We start from the raw sequence: 27,851 nt of genomic DNA, 5'->3' as shown, positions 1-27,851 counted from the left end.
TACTTATGAAGAATAACGCACGGGGTTGTCAGCCTTCGCCAGCTGTTAATTACTAACTCAGTAGCGTCGCATATTACCGGCTTGGATAAAATGCTTCTCCCGGTAGTACGAATATAATATTTTATATTATGTATATAGGAGAGTCAAAAGCATTGTGAAAATTGTAATAATTGAATACTCCACGAAACGTATAAAGAGCTTGGAAAGTAATACTTTTGTTTCGAATGTTTTGTACTTGAAGTAGCAATTCTTTTATACAAAGCTCGAATAGTTTCTAAGTAGATTTAAGAAATTCGAGTCATATATATCGTTTATAAGTGATGTTATTCAATTAATTCAATTAATTCCTGAAAATCTATACCTAAGCATTTTGATGAGTTATTGGAAAAGAAAAATACGAATTTTGGGTATAAAACGTCAACATAATGTATAATATGTTGACGCACAGATTAAATTCATAATAAATAATGCTCGAATTATGCAAAATTGAATAATATTCGCACGAGTAACATGTTTTTTTTAATGTTCCGTTGCAAATTACGATTATTAACATAATCAACCAAATATAGCCATAAATTGGTTTGTCCTAATTACCATAAAATAACCTCCAAGCATTTAATTTGTCATTGCGAATGGGCATGGGTGAAAAGGCCTTTGAAAGCAGAGAGCATGGAGTCCCATAAATTTAGACCCCGTGAATCATTAAATGGTTGTGTTAAACTGGTAGTGTTGAATGTTTTGTGTTTTTTTTTACAAAATATGGAACAACTTAATGTAAGTGCTGCTGTAAGGCGTACTTCATTGATGACGTTTTATCGTAAGAAGCATTTACAATATCAAAAAAAAGGAAAAGGCAGAATGTTGAAATTACCAAAAAAAATCGTAAAAAACGAGTGAGTCAAACCAATTTTAGAATATTCACATATGACAAGCGAATTTTTGATGAAAAGTTTGCCGCCATATTAAAAACGTATACAACTTTATACAAGATAATGAGAAATTATCGCCGTTGTCTCTTTCTACTTTATACAGGCTTCTAAAAGAAATCGGATGTTTATAACGTGGTCGAAGAAGCATCATGGTGAAGCGAGAGGATATTATTCATTGACGCCATAATTATTTGAGACACATACGACGTTAGCGAAGAGATGATTGCCATATCATATATTTGGACGAATCGTGGATTAATGTTGGCCTACCTGTTAATCACGAATGGTGGGTTGTCACTATACAAAACAGTCGTGATGTCTTCCTCATAGGTTTAACACCTACCAAACAAGATCCAAGATATGTTTTATTGCATGCAGGTTTTTCAGGTGGTTTCTTTCCTGACACACAGCGTTTTCTATGACAAAGAAAAATGATGGAGACTATTACGATAAAATGGATGCCGCATATTTTGAGTCGTGGTTTAAAAAGACGTTAATATCAAATTCACCAAATAATAGTCGCAGGAATATCATTGAAATGAACAATGCATCGTATCACTTCCTTAAAAAGAGATTCTCAAGGAGTCTCTAGTTGAAAGAGACATTTTTTTCGAGGAGTTATCGTAAAAGCGTGTGCTTTGAAAGATCAATACGCTAAGTATAATCTTGATGAATATATTGCACAACATGATGTTTCTATTTTAAGACTTCCTCCGTTTCATATCGAATTAAATCCTATAGAAATATATGAAACCAAGTTAAGCGATATGTAGCTACCCATAATACCATTTTTAAAAACGAAGAGGTGCGCCAGTTGATCGACGACGATTTCGCACGCGTAACAAAGCAACGACATGTCACTCATGTCGTTGAGAAAACGAAAACTGAAATGTGGACCGCGGACAACCTGTAAGATAACGTAGACCAATTGATTACACATGCGAACACAGGGGAGAGTAGCGAAAGCAAATCCGACATCTCGAATGTAGAGGGCGACATTAGTATAATTGAATGTCTGCGAGTAACCTCGATTATTCTATAACCAATGAAATGCATTTATCAGTCCACTCCAATCAGAGTACGAGCTTTTCGTATATTGAGCTGGATGCTCAGAAATCGAGTATTTTTGGGTATTTTCTCGTTGGAAAACTTTTCGATACCTTATGAAAAGTTGGAATAGAAATGTGCAAACCGCTTCGCTCTAAGTCAAACCGTTTAGATGTAACAACTGTTCAAAATGAGAAAATGGACACTTTTTGAAACAATTAAACTTAGATATAGGATATGATGCACGATATGTATTACCTATCGAAATTTTACCAACCATTGTTTTTCTATAATCTCTGAATGAATAAATGAATAAAAGTCTCTTTTAAACCTAAGTCTTTTTATTAAAACTCATGCCTTATTTGTCTACTTAATGGCAATTATTTGTAAATACATTTGATAATAAATATCTATGTCTCTCTGTTTTATTCTAACTTGCATTATAAATTAAAATTTAAAAAAAGGTAGTTTTACTCGTAATAGAGCCCCGCCTAAAACGGTTCTGTACATAACAACTTCTTGGACCTGTTTGTGCTATCAAGCACATGGCGTGAAATCCGGCAAATGCGCATTCATATCTTAACCGTTCCACATTCTCAGTGTGAATTTCACTATGAACATCTACTAGAACAACTGAGTCATTTCATTTATCTGGGGTGTCATAAACATGCATAAAACTTTCGGGAAAGATACAGATATTGATCTTAGATTGTTAGATTCCTTTATGTATATATATGAAACAATTCACAAAACATTGAATATCTAGAAAAGGAACGATACAATTTTATAAAATAATGGCTACTTTGTTACATGGATGTGAAATCTGGATAATGATACAAATAGAAAAATCTCTAGAATCCAAGCTGGAGAAAAAAGATTTCTCAGAAGAGTGAAAGGAATAATTACAAGACTTGATATACAAAAAAATGAAGGCGTAAAAGAAGAATTGAATGTCTACTCGATCGATGAGAAAATAAAAGGATACAGTATCAAAATGAAAACAATATATAAACAGAAATCAACAAAACCAAACAAAAATAAAACAAAATATAAACATGAAAATCCATTAAATAATCAAATCATCATCATAGTCATTCACATCTTGGCAGATGTGCAGTGATTGATTATTGAGCTTCAGCAGCTCGGATAGTCTAATGAGTGATATGTATCCACTGGTCGCGGTCATCTGTTACATGTACTGCCTCAGTGTACTGCTTGTTAGGAAGCTCTTTCGTGATGCCTTTGAGGCCTTCCCTGGACCACCTACTGCTCCATTTTGTGATCACTTCGATGGATATGGCCAAAGAACTTTAAAATTCTAGAGTAAACAGCATTAGAGAGACGCTGATTGGGTTTAATTTCATCCTGAACCAAGATATTCGTACGGCGAGCCGTCCATGGAATTCGAAGCAGTCGTTTCCATGTCCATATTTCAAAAGCGTCTGTGCGTCGTCTATCTGATTCTTTGACTGTCCATGTCTCACATGCCTAGTAAAATATGGAAAAGACCAGAGTTGAAACAAGTCCCTTCTTGTTGGTCATAATAATATGACGATCCCGCCAGACCCCATTTAGTTCAGTCATTGCTGCTCTTGCTAGTTGAATGCGTCTTCGAATTTCGGGTTCACAACTGCCTATGTTGTTAACGAGGGCTCCAAGATATATCATAGAGGAGACTACATCGCATTCCGTAATAGTTCGGGTTTCAGCAAACTTGTTGGCAATCAATAACCATGATTTTGGTTTTGTTCTAGTTAAGTTTACGAGTTCATATTAAGCACTTTCTACCTTGAGTTTTTTAACTTAGTAATTTCTTCTGGAGAAAAGGGTAAAAGTGTAGTGTCGTCTGCTAAACGCAAGTTTATATCTTGACATTGCCTAGGTTTACTCCTCCCTCCCAACCATTAAAGACTGCTCATTTTGAACTCCGAATAGATGTTGAATAATAATAGAGATAAAACGCGTCCTTGACATATTCCCTTCTCCAAAGTGCATTCGTCAAATGGGTATCCGTCCATTCAAATATATGTCAGGTTATCTTGATACATTTTGCTAATAAGGTGAGTCAAGTGTTTAGGTACACCCATTGTTGTCAATATGTTCTATAGTTTGTCCCATTTAACATGATCAAATGCCTTTGTATAATATTCTCTGGCTTTTTCTGACATTTCTTACATTAAGGATTTGTTCTCTAGTACCTATTCTTCTTCTTCTTCGCGTGCCGTATCAGAATTATCCGACATTGGCGATCACCATTGCGAAGGCTTCTCGATCTTCTGCGATATGGAATAATTGTTCTGCATTTGATATTTGAGTCCATTCACGAATGTTTTTTATCCAAGAAACTTGTTTTCTTCCGACACCTCTACGACCCTCTTTTTTCCCTTAAAGGATTAGTTGTAATATTTTATAACGGCTTCCCCTTACTATATGTGCCAGATAAGACAGTTTTCGATGTTTAACAGTCTTTAGCAGTTCTATATCTTTGTTGACGCTACTTAGTACTTCTTCATTAGTTTTCCTTGCTGTCCAAGGTATCTTCGGCATTCGTCTATGACCACATTTCCAATGCTTCAATTTTGTTCATGATCGATACTTTTAGAGTCCACACTTCTGCACTATACAAAAATACGGACAAAAACATAGCACTTAATCATTCTTTGTCTTAGTTCTAAACTGAGATGATTATTGCAAAGAAATGACTTCATTTTCATAAAAGTAGTTTTAGTTATTGCTATTCTACGTTTTATTTCTATGTCTGGATCTACTTTGTCCGTTGTCACAGTTCCCAAATATGTCATTTTTTGAACTTTCTCAACTTGGACTCCGTTTAATTGAAGCTTTGCATCGGGATGTGGGTCACGACTAAACACTAAAAATTTGGTTTTGTTTAAGTTTATTTTAATACCTCGTGAATACGATCAAGCAAAATTTGAAGACCTTCAATATTATCTGACAGAATTACTGTATCGTCTGCATATCTAATCACATTAAGTAGTTCCCAGTTGATTTGTATTACATATGGTTGTCTCTCAAGTGACTTTTTAAATAACTGGTCCGAGTAAACATTGAACAATGTTGGAGACAAAACGTAACCTTGTCTGACTCTTCGTTGTATGAAGATTTCATCGGTGTAGTTATCTCCAATTTTTACGATAGCAGTTTGATTCCAGTACAAATTTATAATGACACGAATATCCTTGTCATATATTTCGATATTTTTCAGTGTTTGCATTATTTTTACATGCTGTACTTTATCGAATGACTTTTCGAAGTCCATGAAACATGCAAATACATCTTTTCTTCGGTCACGGCATTTTTGTAATAGGATGTGGATACCCAAATTGGGTATCTTCGAGATCTTCTTCGCATTTGCGTCTAATTCTGTTGTGAAGTATTCTTAGGAAAATTTTAAAAGTGTGGCTCATTAGGCTAATTAATCGATATTCTGAGAATTTTCTCGCATTGTGTTTTTTAGGTATTGCGACAAAGATGGATTTGAGCCAATCTGTGGGAATCACTCCGGTGTTATATATTGAATTAAAAAGTCTTACTACTACTTTTATGTTATCATCCTCTATTAGTTTCAGCAACTCAGTTAGTGTATCATCTGGACCACAAGCTTTTCTAATTTTAGCATTTATTAGAGCTAGTATCTCTGCCTTTCACAAATCCAGCCTGCTCAGATGCTATTTGCCAACTTATTAACTTTTCTAGACGACGTTGCAGGATGTAGAGGATCACCTTACTGGCGTGCGATATTAGAGCTAGTAGTCTATAGTTGTTACAATTATTTGTTGGACCTTTATGTAGAGGTATGATTATGGTCTTTCTCCAATCTTCAGGCTAGACGAATGTGCGCCAGATTTCATTACACAATCGATGTAATATTCTCACTCCACATACCGGAAAATGCTTCAAGACATCAGCAGTAATGAAATCATAGCCTGCTGGGTTGTTTAACTTAGTCTTTTCAGAGCAAATTCCACTTAGAGATGACACCGTCCATGAGTGGAGATTTTAATGCACAAATGGTATCACGGTTAGATGCACCGGAAATATCTCTGGGAAATTTATGAAGTCTGGGTAAGAATTAAAGAGGTGAAATGATTTTGTCATTTCTGCTAGAAAATAATCTTTACGAGATGAATAGTTTTTTCTACAAAAAGTTACATATACATTTAGATAGGAACCATTTAAAAAAGTAATACTTTCACTGGAAACGCCCACAAGACGGAAGTAACATTTTGAGAGTAGTTATATTAACAACACCCTTGAACACAGCATAACACCAAACAATGTAGACGAGTTGAACAAACAAATAGCAACTAGCACAAGCACGATTTTGTCCAAAGACTAAACGAGATGGGAAGATTATGAGAAATACAACTCAAAATAATAGAAAGAAGGTACTGTACTGTTTTGTACATGGAATTGTTAAAATACTCTTAATTCTTTTCTCCTGATGAAACAGGAAAATACAGAAAACGGGAAAAACAATTAGCGAAATATAGAGATGTAAAGGAAACAAAAGGAGTTTTACTTACAAATATTCAACAGACCGCATACCTGCTAATTTACTACAAAATTATTTGTGTATGTTCCGGTCGATAATCCAACCAGTTTTGCTCTCTCTCTCTCTCTCTCAATATATATATATATATATATATATATATATATATATATATATATATATATATATATATATATATATTATATATATATATATATATATATTATATATATATATATATATATATATATATATATATATATATATATATATATATATATATATATATATATATATATATATATATCACCATAGTTGCCATTTTTGCCACTTACTCTTTCAAATTTGTGTAAAAAAATATACAACATATAGGTAATATTAAATTTATTAAACAATGTGAAAATCTTATAAAACCATCTGTATTAACTAATTTCCTATTTTCCCCATCCCCAAAGTCCTTTAACGAAACCAGAAATACCAGCTCCCTGTTTCTGTTTGGGTTTTCCATCATCCAACTTCTCAGAAAGATCGGGAAATTCGGCAAAATTCAAAGCTAAATCGAAGAATAATGGTTTTGCTGGCACTGGTTCCATAGCAGGTGGCAGAGTAACAAGATTGGGATTTTTGGACAGCAACTGCGGATCTTCCCTAAACTCATCCAACCTTTCGACTAACGGTTTCTTGCTTTTGTAAGTTTTTTGGCTTTGTGGAAATTGTATCGTTGATTCATCTTGTTTCTGATCCAATATCATGTTAGCTTTAGCCGTTGCGATGTCAATTTGCGATTTGTCTTCAATCCTTTGTAAAATTTCTTTAACTTCCAATTCGAATTTACCTAAAATAATAACAGGTAATTGAAGATATTGAAAAATAAAATAAAAAGCTATTAAACTCGTTCAAAATGCTTACAATGCATTTTGAATCACACGAAACAAACAAGAGCAATTGCCAAACTCTAAGAAGAGCAAAAACTTCTTTCTATAATTTCTATTTTGTTACATTTTGTAAAGTTGATTTATTTTATTTTGGTTTTTTAATTTTAATCAACCTGTTCTGTCGGAGTCCACCACTGGAAACGCCACTTTGACGTAAAATGTGCGCTTAAACGAGCTAAAAATTCAAAAAATCGGCTACTAGATATGTAAGGGTGTAAACTATTCAATGACCGCAGCTGCACAATAATTATTTATTTTCGTTATTTACATTTGAATAAAAGATATAATACCGTGTAACATTGTAGAATTAAAAAATTAATATTTTTATAACATAAAAACATATAAAAAATTTATATTTTACAGGTACGTAGTTGCGCATCAGCGCATCACACGCCACTGATATGCCTGGATGCAAAATATTAATAATTTAACGAGTTCATTCATTTACCAAAAATTATACATTAAATTATTGACTTAACATATAATGTTAACTGTTTAACATTAAAATATCAGGGATAACTATATTCACATTAATCACCCGTCAAATTCACGTCGGCCATTGCAGCCGATAATGTGAAGTCAGTTCCGTCGTTGATCAGCTGTGTAAAAATATCAACATGTTGAATCCTTAGTACATTATATCGTTGAGTTTTCGATATAACTGCACCATTCTTCGAGTTTTTCCTTGGTATTTGGTATAAGTTTCCGATGTTTGTCTAATAGGATCCCTCCTTATCTTAAATTAAATAATTCGGCTGCTTCTTTAATACGTTTATGCATATTGAAAGTGTCGTTTTTAGCATCTAGATCTTCTATTTTTTGACATTGTTGTGATAACCATTCTTTTTTGGCCAGTTTTATTTTGTTTTTTATTTCTGTGTTGATTTGTCTGTACTGAATGCTGATTTTTTCCTAGGCATTTCCCCCATCAGGTCTAAGATCCCTTCGATCATCCAAACTTTATTTTCTTCTTGGTTCTCCTTTGTATATTAGTTCTGTGCTTTCAACAATTGCGTTTTTTATTTCTGCCCAAACCACTTCAGTGTCCTGTTCGATTGTAGAAATATTTATGTTGTGTACCCTTCTGTTGAATTCGTATTTTAGTTTAATTGCATCTATGTTATTACCTAGTGTAGAAGTGTTGCATTGCAACTGATAGTATTAACACAACGATAAAGAATAATCAAGAATTATGATTTAAAATACGAGTTAAATACACAAATGTGAAAATAATAGCGTAACAGCAATGAGACAAATTTTAAATTGTACAATTCAACTCACCTTGTTTTAAAACTTGCGCAGAATTATAGGCAGTATCGAAGAGAACAGCAGCTTCTTTCCAACGTTTTTGAGCCCCTTGCGATTTCGCTAGATAATAATATCTAAGAGTTTTATATGCTGCAATTTGGGACTCGTAGTATTTTTGTGCATTCGTATTACCCTTTATTATGTCATTCTGTGATAATTCGTTAGTCTGTTGAATGTTGATGTCTAAAAGACGGACACAATCTTGTGGTTTTCTAAAACAAAATTTTAAGTATAATATAATGAGTCTTAACTGCAATTATGTTTTATTACGAACGCGACAAGCAGTTTTGAAATTTGGCACATAGGTACTTGTTAGTGTAAGAAAGAACTATATTGAATTTGTGACAATGGGGAAATGTGGGTTCCCTTTTTCTTTTTAACTGGTTTTAAAAGCAGTGGCGAGAATTACTTGGAAAGAAACAGTGGCGTTCCAAAAAATATTTATGATTTACAATAGTTTAAATATTTAACAACATTTTAGTATACTTTAAACACATATTATACTATTATTACTCCTTGATGAACTTAAAAAATTTATTATTTTTAGTATTATTACTAAAATAGCTAATGAATAGAAGATAAAGGACACATTTGTGAATACATCGTATGACAATGTTATAATATGTATAATCATATCCAGTGTCATCGTCTCTGGAATAATTTAAATCAATACTTAGCCTTGACAAACCTTGACATGTTCACACAGTCTCTTCCATTATCTACAGTTACTATAGGATTTAAGTCTGGATGATCTGGAGGTTTAAAGAAATATGTCCACATTATTGCAGTAACTTGTTAAATTTATATAGAATCTGACCTTGTACATGTTGTTTGATGATTTCATAAAATTGTAGATTTAACATTGATGTTACAAAACGTTATATTTTTTTATCAACCAAGGTAACATATCTGCTTTTTTAGAATTGCTATTGGATAATGCTCCACTTTGTACTCTAGTTTTGTGCTCTACTTTTTAAGTCTATTTGATCGTCGACTGTGCTAGATCGAGTTGTGAAGAAACACGTATTTTTGTTGCATCTAATGTGTACGCCTTTTGAGCGTTAGTCACGTTTGGACAATATAGTTTATGCTATATCCGCGGCAACGTCGAAGGATTCGTAATTTCCAGTTCATTTTACATTTCATTCACTCCGCTCCGCAGTGTGCCAATCATAAGACGGTAGGTGGACAAAAGTCATGAAGTAATTTCTGGAAAATACTTTGTAAAAGTGTAAACAACCTCTTCTGTGTCATGATTCCAAGAATTGTTTTTCACTGAGATTAATTAATAATGTATTTTAAGGTTAGTATGAAAGAAAATAAGTAAGAGCATTTGAAAATAATTGTAATTTGGCTATTCTTGCCATAATATATATTAGTGATTATATTACTGTGCGTAATATATTTTGATGATGGATTTGAACTAAATAAAAGGTATGTAATTTTTATTTCGCTAATAACATAAATAAATCACTGGTCAGTTATTTAGAAAAATACGATGTCAACATTAAGTGACCTTTTTGTTGATTTTTACTACATATTTACAAGTCCAGAAACTACATGCTCCCATGTGCCCGCAGCTTACAGTTTAATTATGTGACACCTCCTAGCTTCTACTTCCTAACTATTATAATTTTTATTAGCACATTTTTGTACAACTATTTTTTTTTAATTTTTTTTTCTGCATAGGTACATGTACTTGTCGTCTCCGGTGTAATTAATAAACGTATGAAAAACTGATTGCAACTTGGTGCAAGTTTCCATGTTTATTAATTTGTCCAACTATTGCGCAATATGGTGTAATATTGCGTAGTTGGCCGGTACGCTCTTATTGTGGCATTATCTTGAGGAGACAATGCCTTTATGGTTTTATTAGGTGGTGGAAATAAAACGCATTCTTTCTAAGAAGAAAAAAACTCAGCTTCAGAGTCTTAGAAAGAAACAGAGCCCTTCGAGCAAAGTGCTCTAGGGAGCTACCCTACACGGGTAAAACACACACTGTACACTGTACTATACTTCACTGCCTCGAAATCCGAAAATGTCCCATATTTAAAGATAAATTAACTTTTATATGAAACTTTTTCATTTCTCGACCAATTAGATTTAATTATTTGTTCCAGAAGGAAGGGCGATGCACATCGAGATGCGTGATTGGTGGCATCTGATGACATCCCCCCTGCTTTGGAGACTCTGAGGCTGATAAAAAAAGATGATTTTATTAAAAAACTTAAGAAAACAATTTTTTTACAAATCACATGTAGAAAAGAAAAAAAAATGCATAAAATATATCAAATATAACATGAAATATATCAAAATGAATATGTCTATATTGTCAGATCTACTTACAAGTCCTTTAACACACACTACACTCGCGTAGCGCGCACTTACACTCGCGTATCGCGTACTTGCACTGCACAAAAACACTCACAGGCGGTGATCGGTGTTGTGGACAGCATCTGCAGGTCCATCCTCGACGACGTGCTCCTCTACGGCGGCTTCGTCCTCTCTAGCTGTACGTTTCCCATCTGCATGTCGCCGGTGTGTCGTAGGCGAGTTTGCCTGGGCCTCCGTGGTGCTCTGGACCACATAATGGTAGGGCAGGCAGTGACTGGCTACTGCGAAGACATCCATTGCATCAGGTACTTAGCATCAAGTAGGCTGGCTCGTCGGAGATGTGGCACATCGACGGTTTCAGGGCTGCAGAAGGTGGATATCGGCATGTTAGTTTGGTGTACTAACATCCGATGCTTCTCCCCGCTGTTTTCTTGAGTGGTCTTGATGCAGGCATCGTGTTGGAACTGTTTGCGATTTTCGATCGCGGAGCATGAGAACTCTGACATCTCGGAGTCGTGGTAGAGTTCGTTGAAGGTTGGGCGCCATGTCGTCTCCGATGTAATTAATAAACGTATGAAAAACTGATTGCAACTTGGTGCAAGTTTCCATGTTTATTAATTTGTCCAACTATTGCGCAATATGGTGTAATATTGCGTAGTTGGCCGGTACGCTCTTATTGTGGCATTATCTTGAGGAGACAATGCCTTTATGGTTTTATTAGGTGGTGGAAATAAAACGCATTCTTTCTAAGAAGAAAAAAACTCAGCTTCAGAGTCTTAGAAAGAAACAGAGCCCTTCGAGCAAAGTGCTCTAGGGAGCTACCCTACACGGGTAAAACACACACTGTACTATACTTCACTGCCTCGAAATCCGAAAATGTCCCATATTTAAAGATAAATTAACTTTTATATGAAACTTTTTCATTTCTCGACCAATTAGATTTAATTATTTGTTCCAGAAGGAAGGGCGATGCACATCGAGATGCGTGATTGGTGGCATCTGATGACATACTCTATTTCAAAAGTTGCGCTTTTTGAGGAATGGCGTAAACATGAAAAAAGGGCGGAACTGCATGTTATACAAGCTTTTGTCTTCGAAGGATGATTTCTCGGGTATCACAAAGGCATCAGTAAGATAAAGAAAGAATTCTATCTGCAGATTTTCATCAAAATTGTCCAAAAATGGGCAAATTCGCCACATGGGAGAACGCCACTTGTCAAATAATTCAGATTGGATGTTAATAGATTTACACTTTAGTATCTCTCTTTAACATTGTGAGCCATACACATCTATATGCTTACCACTCCCGGGCGCAAACAGTTTGACGTGCAGCGAAAAAAGCTAAAGGAGACGAGTTAATGACATTGTTAAAGCGCGGCGTACAACCAAGTTAGTGGTAGCTGCGAACGTGTCATCTGGTCACAAGAACCATGAAAAATATAAAATAAAATTTTACAGGGTGTTAATTCTGTTACAAAATTAATACAAAATCGTAATTATCTTTTAAATTACCTCGTATAACACTGCCAAACCTTATATTAAAAAATATGTCCAGAAATGTAAAAATATACAAGGTCCATTAAAAAAAAAAGATTGTTCCCACCCCGTCAATATTGGTGACCCTGTATATTTGAAAATATTTTTAAAATATGGTTCTATCTGTGTATTTGTTACGACAAATGAGTAATTGGACTTCCTCGCACTAATGCCGCACCCTGTATAATTATTAGTAGCTCACCTTGTCTGTAAAATTAGCAGAACATTTCTCTGGGAAGTACGTTCAATACGTATAGACAACAGATAAGCAATCAGCTGCTGATATTCCTTTGTTTGCTTGGCTGTCAATTTATCAGACCTAGAATTATCCCTTGCCAATGAAATTATATCTCTCAAATCAATAAATAGATTCTCTAAAATCTTAATCCTTCCCTGATTATCCTCAGCGTGGTTTAAAGATTCATTTAAACCTTCAATACTGACTAAAAATAATCGTATTCTTTCGATTCTGACTGGAATTTTCAGGTTAAACCATTTCACCTACAAAATAAAAGTTTAAGGAATAATTTTAATAGGAATGTTGTTCAGAAAATGTAATGTTTTAATAAAAATATAACTCATATAATAAAATCACATTATAAAGAGTCCTCAAATAACCCAAGAATCAATTCTATGTCACAACAGTCATACAGATGCTCAAATCTGCTAAACTGGTATAAATTCATAATTTCATTTATCTTAAGACTAATTATAAAACAATTCCTACCTAATCTACTGTTATTTGACTTATAGTACTATCAAAATGTTGGCACATATCTGTTACAAAACATCTCAACTTATTAGAAAAATAGAAAACCAATAGTAAATTAAGTCAATGTGGGAATACATTTCTAAACTAAACAAAGAACGAAATAATTGTCAATTTAAATAATAAATATAGTTATGTATATCGTTCTTATCCAATAAAAAATTAGACAGTCCAAATTCACAATAAATAACTGGTCAATCAATTTTTAAAAATGGTATATTTACTTAGTATATGCCAATACAACTTATTTTAGTAATAGCTAATAAATTTTGCTGAGAATAAAACCTAATCAACAACACTGCAGTCCAGTTATACCACAGTATCACAATTGAAGCAAGTGACTCATATTTTCAATGTAGACCTTTACGGGTTTGAGGTGAAAGGAAATTGACAAGTCATTGACCTGTGATCCACAACTACTGCTTCCATGGTAATTTTAATGAAGTTGTCAAAGTTCCACATATTCTACACTTCTTTCACTACATGCTCGATATATTTTATACACTACTGTGAGGTCACATTGCTGACGGCATTATTAAGCAGATTTTTTACATAGTTGAATTTGAAAGTAACATTGTTACTTGCTACTTCATCAGTATTTGACACCACATTTATTCTATCGGGTTTAACTCACAATGCTATGGCTGCAATCAAACTACAATTACGCCTCGTTCTTGCGCCATGTCATCTACTGCTACATATTTAATATATTTATTTTTATGAAATGTGCTAAGCTTAATAATTCGATTTTAAAAATTAGTTCATTGAATTTAATATTTTTTTAGTAAGCCAATCCGCAATCTTGGCTTTTCGCCATTTAGTGGTTGGTAACTGTTCTACAGGCCGGCAGTGATATGGACAATAACAATAACAGATCCTGGTTCAATTTTTAACAGAATATGTGAAAACCATTTTTGATAATGATCTTTATCCATTTCCTCATGGTAATCTTCAGTTTTTTAGAAAAAAATGCATTTACACCTCCTTCAACAGATCCTGAGTCACTGCCAATATGGCTAAATAATAAGGCATTTTCCTTTTCCAGGTGGGGCTTTTAAACCTATTGAAAAACCATCTAGGAAAGTTTGTTGCTTGTTTTTCACTTTTAAATCCTGCCAAATTTTTGTCACAGTATGTCCTTCATTTAATCATGTTATCCAATCCTTCTTATCCAATAAGGGTACTATTCATCTTTCTCTTTAAATACCTAAAGTTCATTTCACGTAAAGTGCATAACAAAACATGACTTAATATTTTCATTGGATTGAAGAAAAGAAGCATTTTTTTTATAGTTCGTTATTCCTTTTTGAAATAAAATTCATATACTGCACGATGAATGTCCTGTTTGGTTGTATCATCCAATTTTATTTGTTTCCTTCCTCTTGTCTCAACATTCAAAGTATTATATTGTCCTCTGGCTCTAAGTCCTTCAAACACATTTCAGATCATTGTTTTTTCTTCATGTGTTAAAATTTGACGTTTCTTTTTGATATATGGTTCACTGTTACTACTGTCAGTCATATTGATTATTTGTCACCAAATTAAATTAAACTAAATTACTCACAATTCACAAAAAGTAAATTTAAAGGCTTCTTCCACTAATAATACTGCAAACAATTATGTTGTCTGCTTTATGAAACCCCTGTCAGTGCATTTATAAAACCAACTTACTGTTATCTGTAATAATAAAATAGCTACCCAAACAATGGCATTGTTGCCAGTTACATTGCCTTAATTTGGGATGACGTTGTTGATCTCAGACATTATCTATCGTTAGAGAAAAATATAAACTACAACATTGCAGATAACTTCAAGTTGAATCATACACACTGACAATGTTACATTTTCTCTAAAACCTAAATCTTCTCCAAAACATTTGAACAGTTTAAAAAGAGACCAGTCAAATTATTGACATGTATTTCATATAAAATGACATCTCTTCTATCTGAATTTATAGCCTTTGAACAGTCAGAAGAAGGTTTTTGTCAATTTTTACGAGATTAAACAGATTCTGCAATAATCGACTAATTTGTTTATTAATTATTAATTAAATTTTCTCCTTTTGTCAGAACAAAAATTTTTTTATAAAGGGTAAATGTTCAATTTTACTGGCCTATAAAAATCATTAAAACTTCACTTGTCACTTGCTAAAATTGTGGTACTTTACTGTAGTTATCAATGATTTTTTGGATCAATCACAAAATCTTTGTTTTCTAATGTGATAAATTGATTTAAAATAATGTATTATTAATTACAAATCCTAAGAGGAATATTAACTAGAACTGTTTGACTTGTTCTATATGTACTATTGTACACTTTAGAATTCAATCTCTACAAATATATTATCAAAAAAAAATCTGACTATGAAAATACAGCTATACAATCACATATAGCCTGTGATTGTGACTGTATAAAACTTGACTTAGTTATAGTTTTTAGATAGTTTTTAACATAATTAAAGAAAAAAAAAAAAGAATTACCTCATACAGAACATCCTCATTCTTTTCTTTATTCTGGGATACAAGAGCATCAAATTTCTCCAATACTCCCTGACTACGTAGTTCCAAGAGATCTACAGCTTTCTCATCCCCGATATTATAAGCACAATATCTTAAACTTGGACTAATTTCTTCCACCCTCTGTTTATAAGGTAGCTGCTCCTCTTCAGGCAGTGTAGATGATATCTTTTCATAGATTACCTGGGCTTTCTTCAAATTTTCAGCAGCTTGCTGCCAAAGTTGAAGTTCAAATTGAAGAGAGCCTTGAATCCAAGCAAGATATGCTTGTGATTCTAGCTTAGTCCGAACATCACATCTATCTTGCTACAAAAAATAGAACAATATTACAACTAAAAATAGAAACTTGAATTATTTCACAAAAAAATTATGAAGTTTTGTATAGTTTACAATTTTTAGATTTTCTAGATTAGAAGTAATTCTGAATATTTGTCATTCAACACTCCCTAAATGTAACTATTTCCAGTTTCTATTAAATTTTTATATGTAAAGCTACATTATTATCAGGATTTACAGGTTGTTTTCCAGGATCCTTTGTTCTTGACATACCTTCTGCAACTACAGCAGACATTATCAAAGACAAAGGAAGAGCAGCATGAGATTTAAAGCAGATACTGGAATTGTAGTTAAAGAAAACATATTTACAACTTAGTACTAATACAAATAAGATGATAACATTGGATATTGAAATAATTTTGAAAAGGAAAAGTTTTAAGTATATAGGATCAGAATTACAGAGTAATGGGGAAATGTAGAGATATATGCAATAGAGTTAGAGGATGGATAAAATTGAAGGAATTTAATGGTGTGTTGCCTGGCAGAAAAATTCCAAAGAAACTGAAGGAAAAATTTTATGAAACTGCCATATAATGAACGGCATTGAATGTTAAGCAGTTAAAAAGAAATAACAACAATGTAGGCATGTGGCAATAATGAGAATGTTTAGCAGGATGAGAGTAGTGACAAAAAAGGGTAACATTAGGAGGGGATATATTAGGGGAAGTCTAGGGTGACACCAACTGATACCCAAATGAGAGAACATACATTAAGATGGATAGGACATTTCCAACATAAATGCATTAATCAACCAATATAAAGAATTGCTTATCCACTAATAACCCTGCGCTATTGATGTGGTTTTATGTTTAAATAATAAAAAAAAATGCAAATTGTGGAATGTTGTGGAATGCAAATTTTAGATTCCCCATGTCTCTATTAACATCTTTATCAACGTCTGTTATACCTTGCATTTATAGAAGGTTCAGATTAAAGCAGTTATCTGAATTGTGTTTCGAAACTATTTTACGGATTTAATATCAGATGTCGCTATTGCGTCCGTTTCGAAGCCATTTTATCGTTGCTTCCCAAATACAGAATAGACTAATTTTCACGTTGAGAACGCCTATGAATAACTGTTCTGATGAGCTTTATTAAAGCGAAATACGTATCAACAGATACATAGACGATTTGTACGTGAAATGAAATCTTGACTGTCTTTAATTTTATTTTTATTCGGATCTACTCTGTATGAGTACAAGAAACCAATTTGCTAACGATTTCTGCTTAGTTGAGGAGACATGTCGTGGAATGCAAATTTTAGATTCCCCATGTCTCTATTAACATCTTTATCAACGTCTGTTATACCTTGCATTTATAGAAGGTTCAGATTAAAGCAGTTATCTGAATTGTGTTTTAAAACTATTTTACGGATTTAATATCAGATGTCGCTATTGCGTCCGTTTCGAAGCCATTTTATCGTTGCTTCCCAAAGACAGAAAAGACTAATTTTCACGTTGAGAACGCCTATGAATAACGCCTTCTGATGAGCTTTATTAAAGCGAAATACGTATCAACAGATACATAGACGATTTGTACGTGAAATGAAATCTTGACTGTCTTTAATTTTATTAATAAAAAAAAAGTTTTAGCTCCTGTAAGCTAAAGTAGTAGAAGAACAAGGCCAAAAAATACTTAAAGGAGGACACCTAGGCAGGATATTTCTGTGAAGGAGATTACTATTGGTATGACCCAAGATATAAACTATGGAGAAATGTAATTCGGAAAGCTGACCCTCCATAGGGATAAAGGCAAAGAGAATGATAGTGTAAGTTAGAAATAATAAAGTGAATTGAATTCAGAAAGCCTGAATACCCATCTTTTCTCTCTAAAAGGATACTCATTACTTGATGAGTTCTTGCAATAAAGATGAAAGTCATATTGTAGTGTGAAGAACAGACTTTTAGAGAGAAAAAATAGATCTGAGACTTTATTTCAAGATGTTTCAAGACTCTAAAACTTTTTCTTCAAGGGTTATCATGCAGATGGATAGGCAAAGGACCCAATTTCAAGGAGAAACTGTGTGGACTCTAATAAATAGACTTAATAATTTATGAAAAATGGTAGAAGTCAGTAAATAAATAAACACTTCATTATTAGATTCAAATTATCACTGAGTGAATTATGCTAAATAAATACAGCCTATATTAAATTAACAAATTTCATGATAAGGCAAAGTTGACATTTTTCCCCATCTAAAGGAGTACATTTTTTTAAGGACACAGAAGTTTTCACTTCATAAATGAATGAAATCTGTTAATTATTTCAAATTTTACAGAGGTGTTTCCAACCTGTAGGAAATATATAGCTATTAATATACCTTTCGACTTAACTAAATTATCTCAATTGTAGACTTGGTAGTTTTAAATTTCGTTTACCTTACACAGCTCATCCAACTGTAAAGCATACACACACGCTTTTCTCATTTTCTGAACTAAATGAAACTTCTTCCTAGGTTCAGTATTGGCCTCTTGTCTTAATTGCATTGCATATGCCCAGTTTCTCTCTGCTAGTATAAGAGGAATGTGTAGAAATCTGTCGTCAGATTTTGGATTTATTATGTGAGCTTCAGTAACGTCTCGTTTTTTAAAGTGTCGACGATCTCCTTGAGGAATTTTGAGTACTTTACGCAATCTGCTAATCCTTCTGGAGCAGTAACCTCTGTATCTCTGATAATCTCCATGTCGAAGACCATGTTGTTGCTGGCAGTCTTTTATTAACTTCAAAACTAAAAGAAAATAAAAAAAATTAGTACAACTTCTTTTAATTTAGTCATAAATTAGAATGCCCATAGTTAACAGATGTCAACAAAGTAAGATTAGTTCTACAATATCCTTTGCCTGCACTCACTTTCTAAAGTAAATGGTAGAAGAGGTTCTTGCTGTGATGGTTTATTTTGTGTATCTCCTGATACATAATCTATGTTTTCAGTTCCCATTTGAATTTTATTTAATTTTATTAAACTCACGTTAGCAGACGACGTTTCCTACAAAACGTCAATTTTTTGACAGAAAGAATAATTTGCATTTAAGTGACGTGTAAGCACTATTAATATTAATTCAGCTTACATAGTTTTACTGTTCTTCAGCTTATTATCAGAGTCGTCTCGGCCATTTATCTTAAATTATAATTCAGTTATATAATAGTTTTGCGAACATTATACTATTAGGTCTGCTTACATTTTATTTAAATTTCACTTAAATCTATCAATGAATTTAAAAAGGCATACAGCCTCGAAACTCCGCAGCTGAACATAGCGTGACATAAGGCGTTTATTCGCAGTAAGGAGATCAGTATCACCACTGATGGCATAAAATTAAATTATTTAACAGTGTGTATACCTACGTGCCGGTGTTATATCTATATATATATATATATATATATATATATATATATATATATATATATATATATATATATATATATATATATATATATATATATATATATATATATATATATATATATATTGGAATTTTCCAATTTTTTTTGTAGTCAATATTATTTCAAAATAATTTTAGATTACTGATAATACTCATATAGTAGGCTGATGTACTCAACTGGTTTGAAATATTTTGATGTTTATTTTGACGTTATTCAGTGGTTAGTGTCATTCGGACATTTTATCATAAAAAACCTTCTTCACGTAAAGCAAAAATAATACTAATTCGGTTATTTTTAGTTTAATTCATTAAGTTTAATTAAATATTGTTTTTATTTAACTAAGTTTAAAATAAGTATCCCACCAATTCGACACTGCGATGAAGCCCAAGTAGCACATATTGTAATTTTGTACGAGGAAGGATATGAACAAAAAGGAAGGATATGCAAAACAGGAAATTTTGTACGAAGGCCTGGTCAAGGACGCCCAAGGTGCACAACCGCAATTGATGACCGTTTTATGGTTCTTAATTTTACACGAAATCGTTCATTGACCCAGACCGTTAGTTTTGGAGTTGATGTCATAATTCTTTGCGAAGGTATTAGTTGGAATGTACGTACTGCACTTGTGGAAGTGATTGGACGGATGACTAGTGATACTTACGTTTAAAACATCCTGCAAAATCATGTTTTGTCATGTGTTGGTTATATTGGATATGAAAGATTCACGTTAATGCTCGACCACATACCGCTGCCAGTGAGTAATTATCTTGATGAGGTCCAAATTCGAACATTGGATTGGCCACCGTTTAGCCCGGATTTAAATCCAATAGAGCACATGTGAAATAACCTAAAACGCAGCATTCGACAAAGAAATCCCGTTCCAAATACAATAGAGCAGCTTCGGCTTCGGCTGAATGTCCAAAATTTACTTGCAAGCATGATGAGAAAGATACAAGCAGTAATAAGAGCTAGAGGGGGAAATACTCGTTACTGATCATGCACTTCTTTCAGTTAAAACAACTTGTTTAAGCAATTTAAATTATCATTTAAGTTTAGAGTCAAATAACCTTATTTATCTAATATTAAACATTTATTTTTTTCACAATTTTCCCGGCACAAAAACTTAAAATTGTTCATTAAACATTGTTAAAACAAACTCTATTTTACAACAAACGACTTGATTGACCAGAATTTATTTTGAAAAAACAAAAATTAGAAAATTCCAAAATATTCGATATTTTTGTCCATGAGTGTGTATATATATATATAGTAGCACCGCCACGTAGGTATACTAGGCTGTTGAACTCCTAAGTGGAGCATAGACCTTTAGTGAAAACGCGCCATCGGGTTCTATTTTGCGCTAAGGCCTTCACCTCATTCCAAGACTTTCCTTGACCTCTTATCTCGTTCATGACCAAGTTTGTACTGGGCGACCTCTTTTTCTTCTTTCTTTGTATTCCACTCTAGGGCAATCTTTGCAATACTGGAATTATTTTTTCTGAGTGTGTGACCAATCAAACCCCACTTTCTGGACTTTATTTGATGTTCTACCCTTTTTTGTTCGGCCAGGTGTAGTAGATATTCGTTTCTGATGATGTTAGGCCAGAACACAGGAACAATTCGTCGTAGACGTTTATTAACAAAGACCTGCAGTTTATCTGTAAGGGTTTTTGTCACTTTCCGGGTTTTACATCCGTAGAGTAGAACAGACATGACATTTTGACTGGAATATGCGGATCTTTATCCTTGTAGTATACTCGCCAGATCTCCAAACAGGGTTGAGCATGTTGAATGCTTTTTGAGTGTTTCGTATCCTTATACGAATATCGTCCTCTGTACCTCCGCTTTCTGTTATGACACTTCCAAGATACGTAAAGTATTCCACATTTTCAATCTGTATGTTGTTGATAGTAAATAGCGTGTTGTTTCTTGCATTTACTCTCATAGATTTGGTTTTACTAATATTGATTTTCAAACCTACTTTATTGGCTTCAGTGAAAAGTGTTTCCAGTTGATCAGCCACATATTGGAACCTTTGTCCTAACAGGCAGATCTCGTCGGCGTATTCCAGATCGCTTAGGCGTGTGGTTAACGTCCACTGTATCCCTCTTGTATCGGAGTCTGTTATGTTAAAAATCTGCTATGTTAAAAAGAAACGGAGAAAGAACGCATCCCTCCAGTAAGTATGTCAAATTCATCGCTATTGATTCCATTGTGTATCACGCTGTATTTCGCTTCAGTATACAGTGACTTTATAATGAAAAACCATGTATAAGGGTGTGTTGCATTCTACCGATTGTTCTATTATTACCCTCACAGTATTAATGTGGTCTATACAGGAGAATTCTGGTATAAAGCCTGCTTGACCAGCTCGAAATTCAATTTTGTTTGTTAATCATTAAAGTATGATGGTCGTGAAGATTTTTATTTATTGTGGTAAGCAAGGTTATTCCTCTCCAATTTTTGCACAGTGTGAGGTTGCCCTTTTCTGGAAGCTTAATAATGTTACCCCTTTTCCAGCCCTCTAGAATGCGGTTTGTTTCCCACACCTATCGGATTATGAGGAGCAAAAGTTCAGCCGTTAGATGCGGATCAGTTTTAAGTATTTCAGCAGCAATGTTATCAATTCCCGGAGACTTGTTATTTCTCAGAGATTTGATAGCTGTTATTATCTCCGTTTTGGAAGGGCACTCGCAAGATATAATTAAGTCTACATTCTGCAGGTTTTACAATTTCATCTGCGTTTTCCGGTGCATGGCTCAAAATTTGTTTCTTCTTCTTTTTGCTTTTAAACATTTTTGTAGAAATGTACTTCTAAATGAGTGGACACCTGCCAATATAAAATCGTATCTACTTGGCAAGTTATTTAATTATGCAATTCAACATAAAACCAACTATGTTTACAACTCTTTATCTAGAACTATCAGATTAACCAATCTTTAGTGTAATAAAGTTGATTGTTTTATTGGAGTTAGCAGATTTAAAAGTGAAGTTAAACTTTTTGTTAGATTAATATTGGTGATGGTTTTAATTGTTCAGCAATTTAAATCTAAAATGTTACTGGATGTGTTATTAACTGATTTGTTATTACATGTGATTTAAACTGTTTTTATATTGTTTTTAGATTTTTATTTAGACAATAATTTATAAGTAGCTCATTTCTTATGTATTATTGGTATTTTAGCCAGTTGTAATGAATAATAATTGTGTTAGGTACAGTAGATATTTTTATTGCCATAAAATATTGTAAACCTATGATAAACATATTAATTGCTTCGAACTTCCATTCTATCATTTATTTATTGCCTACTTTTCCTTTGTTACTGTACTGGTTTCTTTGTGTTTACTTAACATTTCCAACTCTTAATCATTTATTTTAGTAAATCTTTTTTTTTATAATTTTAGTCAGTCCCTGTTCCAGATGTTGCAAAGAATCGGCTTTATAACTGTTAGGTAAATCAAATCTGCAAAGACAAACACTTTCCATTTGGCAACATTGTCTGTTATGTTTATTTTCGTATATATGACGTCATCACTACATTTAAAGTTTTGGTTGGAGAAGCCGTTTTAGGTGTGATTTCCTATGAAAATTTAGGAGAATATTCATACACACGAATTAATTTTAAATGTGGTAAGTACATCAGCTAATTATTCTGAGGATATTCTATACATTTAAAATTTTTCTTCATGTTATGTAAAATTTTGTTTTTCTGTTAGAAAGCTGAAGTCAAGAAGGTTGTAGTCATAAAAATTAACATAAATGTGGATATTCTTCTGTTAAATCGATTTGATACACTGATATAAAACTTAAAATAGCTATATTCTGTCCCTTATATTGTCAAAAAATTGGAGCTGTAACTTGTAAAAACGGCTTAACCTTAGCCTAGTTTTCCTTTTCATTTTACTGATTTATGTAATGTAAACATGTGTATGTGTTTGTTTATAACACCCATACTGTTTCCTTCTTGTAGGTAGTTGACAGATACTTCTTAAAATAATTAAAAGTGGAGGGAACTACTACTAACTTATTTTTAGAACCATCTAAGGGGGAATTAGGCACTTTTTAATATCTTGTTCTTGGTATTAAAAGATTCTAGTTTTAAAAGATACTTGTATTATATCTACCAATGATTTTTACTAATTCTAGGAAGTATTTATTGGTGGCTAATTGACATGGATACTAGATCAAGGAGGTCAAAATCAAGGACTCCCTTTACCCAGGTGGAGGAGTTTAGTAAAACCTTCCTGGAGAAGGAGACAATAGTTGAAAATAATGTGCGTGTCACAAGGAGTTCTACTTCATACAAGTAAGTTTTGATACATTTAATAAGTAGGTTTATTAATTTTGATACATTATTGTATATCATTATATTAACTGACATTTGCTAGAGATTGCATTCTATATAAAATATGTAAAATTTCCTTCTCATAAGAACAAAATTATTTAGAGTAAGAAAGGCTAAAATTAACATAATAAAATAAATATAATTATACAGCAAAGTTAAAAATTATCCATGTCAGGATGTCAATTATCAATTTGAACTTATGCACTGCAAAAAACTCAAGAAAAATTGCAAAATGTTTGCAAAGTCCTTTTCATTTTGTTACTAAATTTTAAACTGAAAATATCTAAACAGTAAAAAATATGCAAAATATTTGTTTCTATATTTATTGCAGATAACTATAACAGTTAATGATATGGTAAACAATTTTCTAAATATGTTTTGAAATAATTTCATTGCCTAGACAGTTTATATATTTACACAATTCCAAATATGTAATTTACTCATGAACAAAATTATTTTATTATTCATTGTTCTATTCATTAAAATTTACTTAAATCATGTCAAATATGTAATAAAATAAAAATAAAAGACCATGTTTAACAATTTTAGAAATGGTATATTATTTAATATTTAAATGGCATTAATTTCAATGGTAAATCATAAGTAAGTCATTTTAAATTTAGGGTTGAAACATTTGCAGCCTTTATAATAATTGTCTCTTGTATTATTGTTGAGTTGCTGGATATTTTCCCTTTACTCTACCTCAATCTTTCCTCTTTTTCCCTATTCTGTAATTATTGTAATCAATTATTTTTACATGTGTGATCCACCTGGAGATTGTTATCCTTTCTTGTATTATTGTTTCATAGACTCCATTCACATGTTCCATGTCATGAGCAATTTATGAACACAGTTGTTATAGAACTTTAACACCCTATTTGACAGCTAATGTAACAAGAGGCTATATGGAAAATGTTCAAATTGTTTCCAACCAAATCATGTGATAAGATCTTGAGTTTCAGATATTATCATAAAGCAAACCACCCCTTTACTTAGTAGGCTGCATAAATCTTTGCTATGTCTAGGAATTTCAGAAGGAACATACAATATTTTTATAACATGTTACACATAATTATCAGGACTGGAATTGTCTACTGAAACTTCAGTCTGTTGGAAGATGTTGAATATTTATATATGCATATACTGTAGTTTCCTAGTTTTGATTGACAATACTGTCTCTTGTTAATGACTTGCCTTTGGAGTACCTAGTTCCTAGTTAGTTCAGAATATATGTCCAGGAGAATTTCAATTATCTTCAATATGCCCACATGTTAAATACCTAAAGTTTGTTCATATATTATTTATTTAATATTCATGCCTTTATACCTATGAGGGGTGTATAATCAAAACTCGCTTTCTCCAAAATTTTTGTTTGTCACAAAATGCTAAAAACATGTTAAAGACAAGCCATTACAGTTATCCCACGGATCTAAGTTTCACATTATATAATTTGACCATCAAAATTAGTATTACATAATGAATGATATCCAACTTCTGTCATTAATTTTGAGAAAGCAAGTTTTAAAACAAAATCATTTGGAAAAAGCAAGTTTTGAAACCCCTTTTTGGAGATGAAGTTTTACAACATTTTTGCTGATCTTAATAGAATAATATTAATTAGCTTGGTAATGGTACAACAAATCTTATAGGTTGCAATGTCAGTATAGTTCTTGAAAGATTATGCCTATAATCCCAAATTAGAATTAACTTGGTACAAAAAATACATAGATTATTTTTTTATTTTAATAAAATAAAAAGACATAGGTTTAAAAAATATTGTTGAAAAAATAGAAAACCTTAATTAAGTTATAAAAACTGTACAGATGTATGTAATTAAACTCTAAATGGGTCAACTTCTTCTGAGGGTTCACAGACTTCATTATCCTCCTCATTATTATTTTCTCCATTTCCATTGTTTATGGAAATGGATAATACTTCTGTAGTTATTTCTATAACGTTTTTTTAGTAATGTGTCCACATTGTCTCATTTCCTACTTTATCACACCTTTGTGATAATCATTTTCTGTCCAAGTATAAGCAGTTAAATTATTTGCAGTTCAGGTGGACTTCAAGTGCCATGAAACTATAGTGAAATTGTTTAGATATATCTGGTGTTCTTTTCCTTGCCTGTTTCTCAGGTCCTACAGGAGTAACTTGAACATCCATCACAAATGGACGAAAAATATAACTGTAATAAATACTACTTATTTTAACAGAATTAACTAGGCAAATAATTATTGTTAAAAGTTGATAGCCAATTAAAGTAAACAAACACTGACATTGCATCTGACCAATAAAATACTTAAATCTAAGTGAAGCCCCTACACCCACTTTACAAGCCTCCTATTGGTCCATTGGATAAACCTAATTTTGAATCAAACTAGTTTTGGATTTGTGTAGGGTTCAGCAAGCAGATTCAGAAAATACAAACAACTAAATTTTGGCCATGATTGGAGAAAGAGAGTTTTGATTCTACACCCTTCATATAAGATCAAAGAAAAACATCCATAATATATAGGTTTCTATATCCTTATTCTGATTTCTTGTGCTTATTAACTTCACTCATTAATATTTGTTTTTAGAGAGTTGTTCTTTTGTAGTTATTCTATTGTTTCATTATATAATATGTTTGTCATGTTCGGACATGGTCAGCAGCTTCTTATGGTATGGAAAGACATGGTCTGTTGCATCAGTGTGGGAGTGGTCAATTGCCATTTTGTGGACATGGACAGCCATCATGTTGAAGATCCTAATCAACAGCCTTAGTGTGCGTTCATAACGAGGGGCCGACCCTCGATCGGACCATAGGATGGTATTATATTATCATCGCCACATAAAATCAATGCATTATTTTAAATGTGAGCGTTCACTGTCAGTGCTATGCTCTAGGCGAGGATACCATGCCATGGTCTCCGTAATGAATGCACCCTTAGAGTGTGGTTTATGGCATTATAGGGCCTGTCCTATGGTACAAGTGGGTATAACAATCAATGTATGGATGAACAGGTTCATAAAAGGTGGGGACTTATGGTTCAGTGTTACTCATTCCATTGATCTCTATCAGAAAGGTGTGTCAATGATAGAAAAACCTGAAAATATGTATATTTAAGGAACACAATCTTTATCCAATCCACCACAATCTTTGTAAAATATTTTTGTTCCAGATGAGAATATCTAATAAATGTTACACACAACACTGCTTTTAAAAAGGACTATAAAGGTGAAATTGCTATGTCTGGTAATGTCATCTCATTTTTTTTTTCAAATATATCTTAGAAAAACCATAATTTATATACTCTATAATATCGACATTTGGAATTCCAGATGGGAAAAAGTTTTTAAAACATGTTTTGCTTCCAATCAGTGTTTACAAGATATATTATTGACTGTTTATTAGATCATTATGTACATTTTGTAACTGCAGAGCGTTGAGTTAATACAAAAATGCCCCACAATATAGCAAATGTGGTAAGGGATTTAATGAGATTTATTTCAGAACAATGAATTAACTAGAGCATATCCAGGATGAAACAAGAGCAAGGTAAGAATATAAAATAGAAGAAATAATCCAACAAAGCAGTACAATAATTGAGTTGATAGGAGACCAGAAACTAGTGCTAAATCAATGAAAAGAACATTTGGATCAACTGCTGATTAAGCGGGAGAAACAAGCCATAAAAGAAGAATTCCAGACTAGAGAGAGCAGATGATTACACCTAATATAAATTGTCATAAAATGGTAAATATACTTGTACTACAATAGTAAGCAGATAAAAGTAGTAATTATGAAAATGAAAAATACTGAAGCTCCATGTTGCAATAACAACAGAAATGATAATATTCAGACACAGGCAATTGTGAAAGAAGCATCAGTACTGTTCCGGGGAATATGGGATAC

General features: G+C 32.7%; 2 protein-coding genes across 2 annotated transcripts in view; one reads left to right on the top strand and one right to left on the bottom strand.

Annotated features, from left to right (window-relative positions):
* Window positions 1-6,858: 6,858 nt before the first annotated feature.
* Srp68 (signal recognition particle 68) lies at window positions 6,859-19,244 on the bottom strand. The gene is made up of 6 exons (XM_072526709.1): window positions 19,074-19,244; window positions 18,602-18,951; window positions 15,852-16,193; window positions 12,805-13,103; window positions 8,706-8,944; window positions 6,859-7,324 (listed from the first exon to the last, which is right to left on the bottom strand). The coding sequence occupies exons 1-6, from the start codon at window positions 19,159-19,161 to the stop codon at window positions 6,924-6,926; spliced, it is 1,719 nt and encodes a 572-aa protein (XP_072382810.1). The 5' UTR covers window positions 19,162-19,244; the 3' UTR covers window positions 6,859-6,923.
* A 3,758-nt stretch (window positions 19,245-23,002) lies between these two features.
* Window positions 23,003-27,851, top strand: part of LOC140437277 (uncharacterized) — a 76,992-nt gene continuing 72,143 nt past the window's right edge. Inside the window, exons 1-2 of the mRNA XM_072526708.1 lie at window positions 23,003-23,238; window positions 23,755-23,914. Coding sequence (XP_072382809.1) covers window positions 23,781-23,914 — 134 coding nt within the window. The 5' untranslated portion in view covers window positions 23,003-23,238; window positions 23,755-23,780. The remainder of the gene's footprint in view (window positions 23,239-23,754; window positions 23,915-27,851) is intronic.

This window comes from Diabrotica undecimpunctata, chromosome 3 (assembly GCF_040954645.1).
Source record: "Diabrotica undecimpunctata isolate CICGRU chromosome 3, icDiaUnde3, whole genome shotgun sequence".
NCBI classification, from domain to species: domain Eukaryota; kingdom Metazoa; phylum Arthropoda; class Insecta; order Coleoptera; family Chrysomelidae; genus Diabrotica; species Diabrotica undecimpunctata.
The sequence above is the reverse complement of the archived record's forward strand: the minus strand, read 5'-3'. Positions and strand labels throughout refer to the sequence as shown.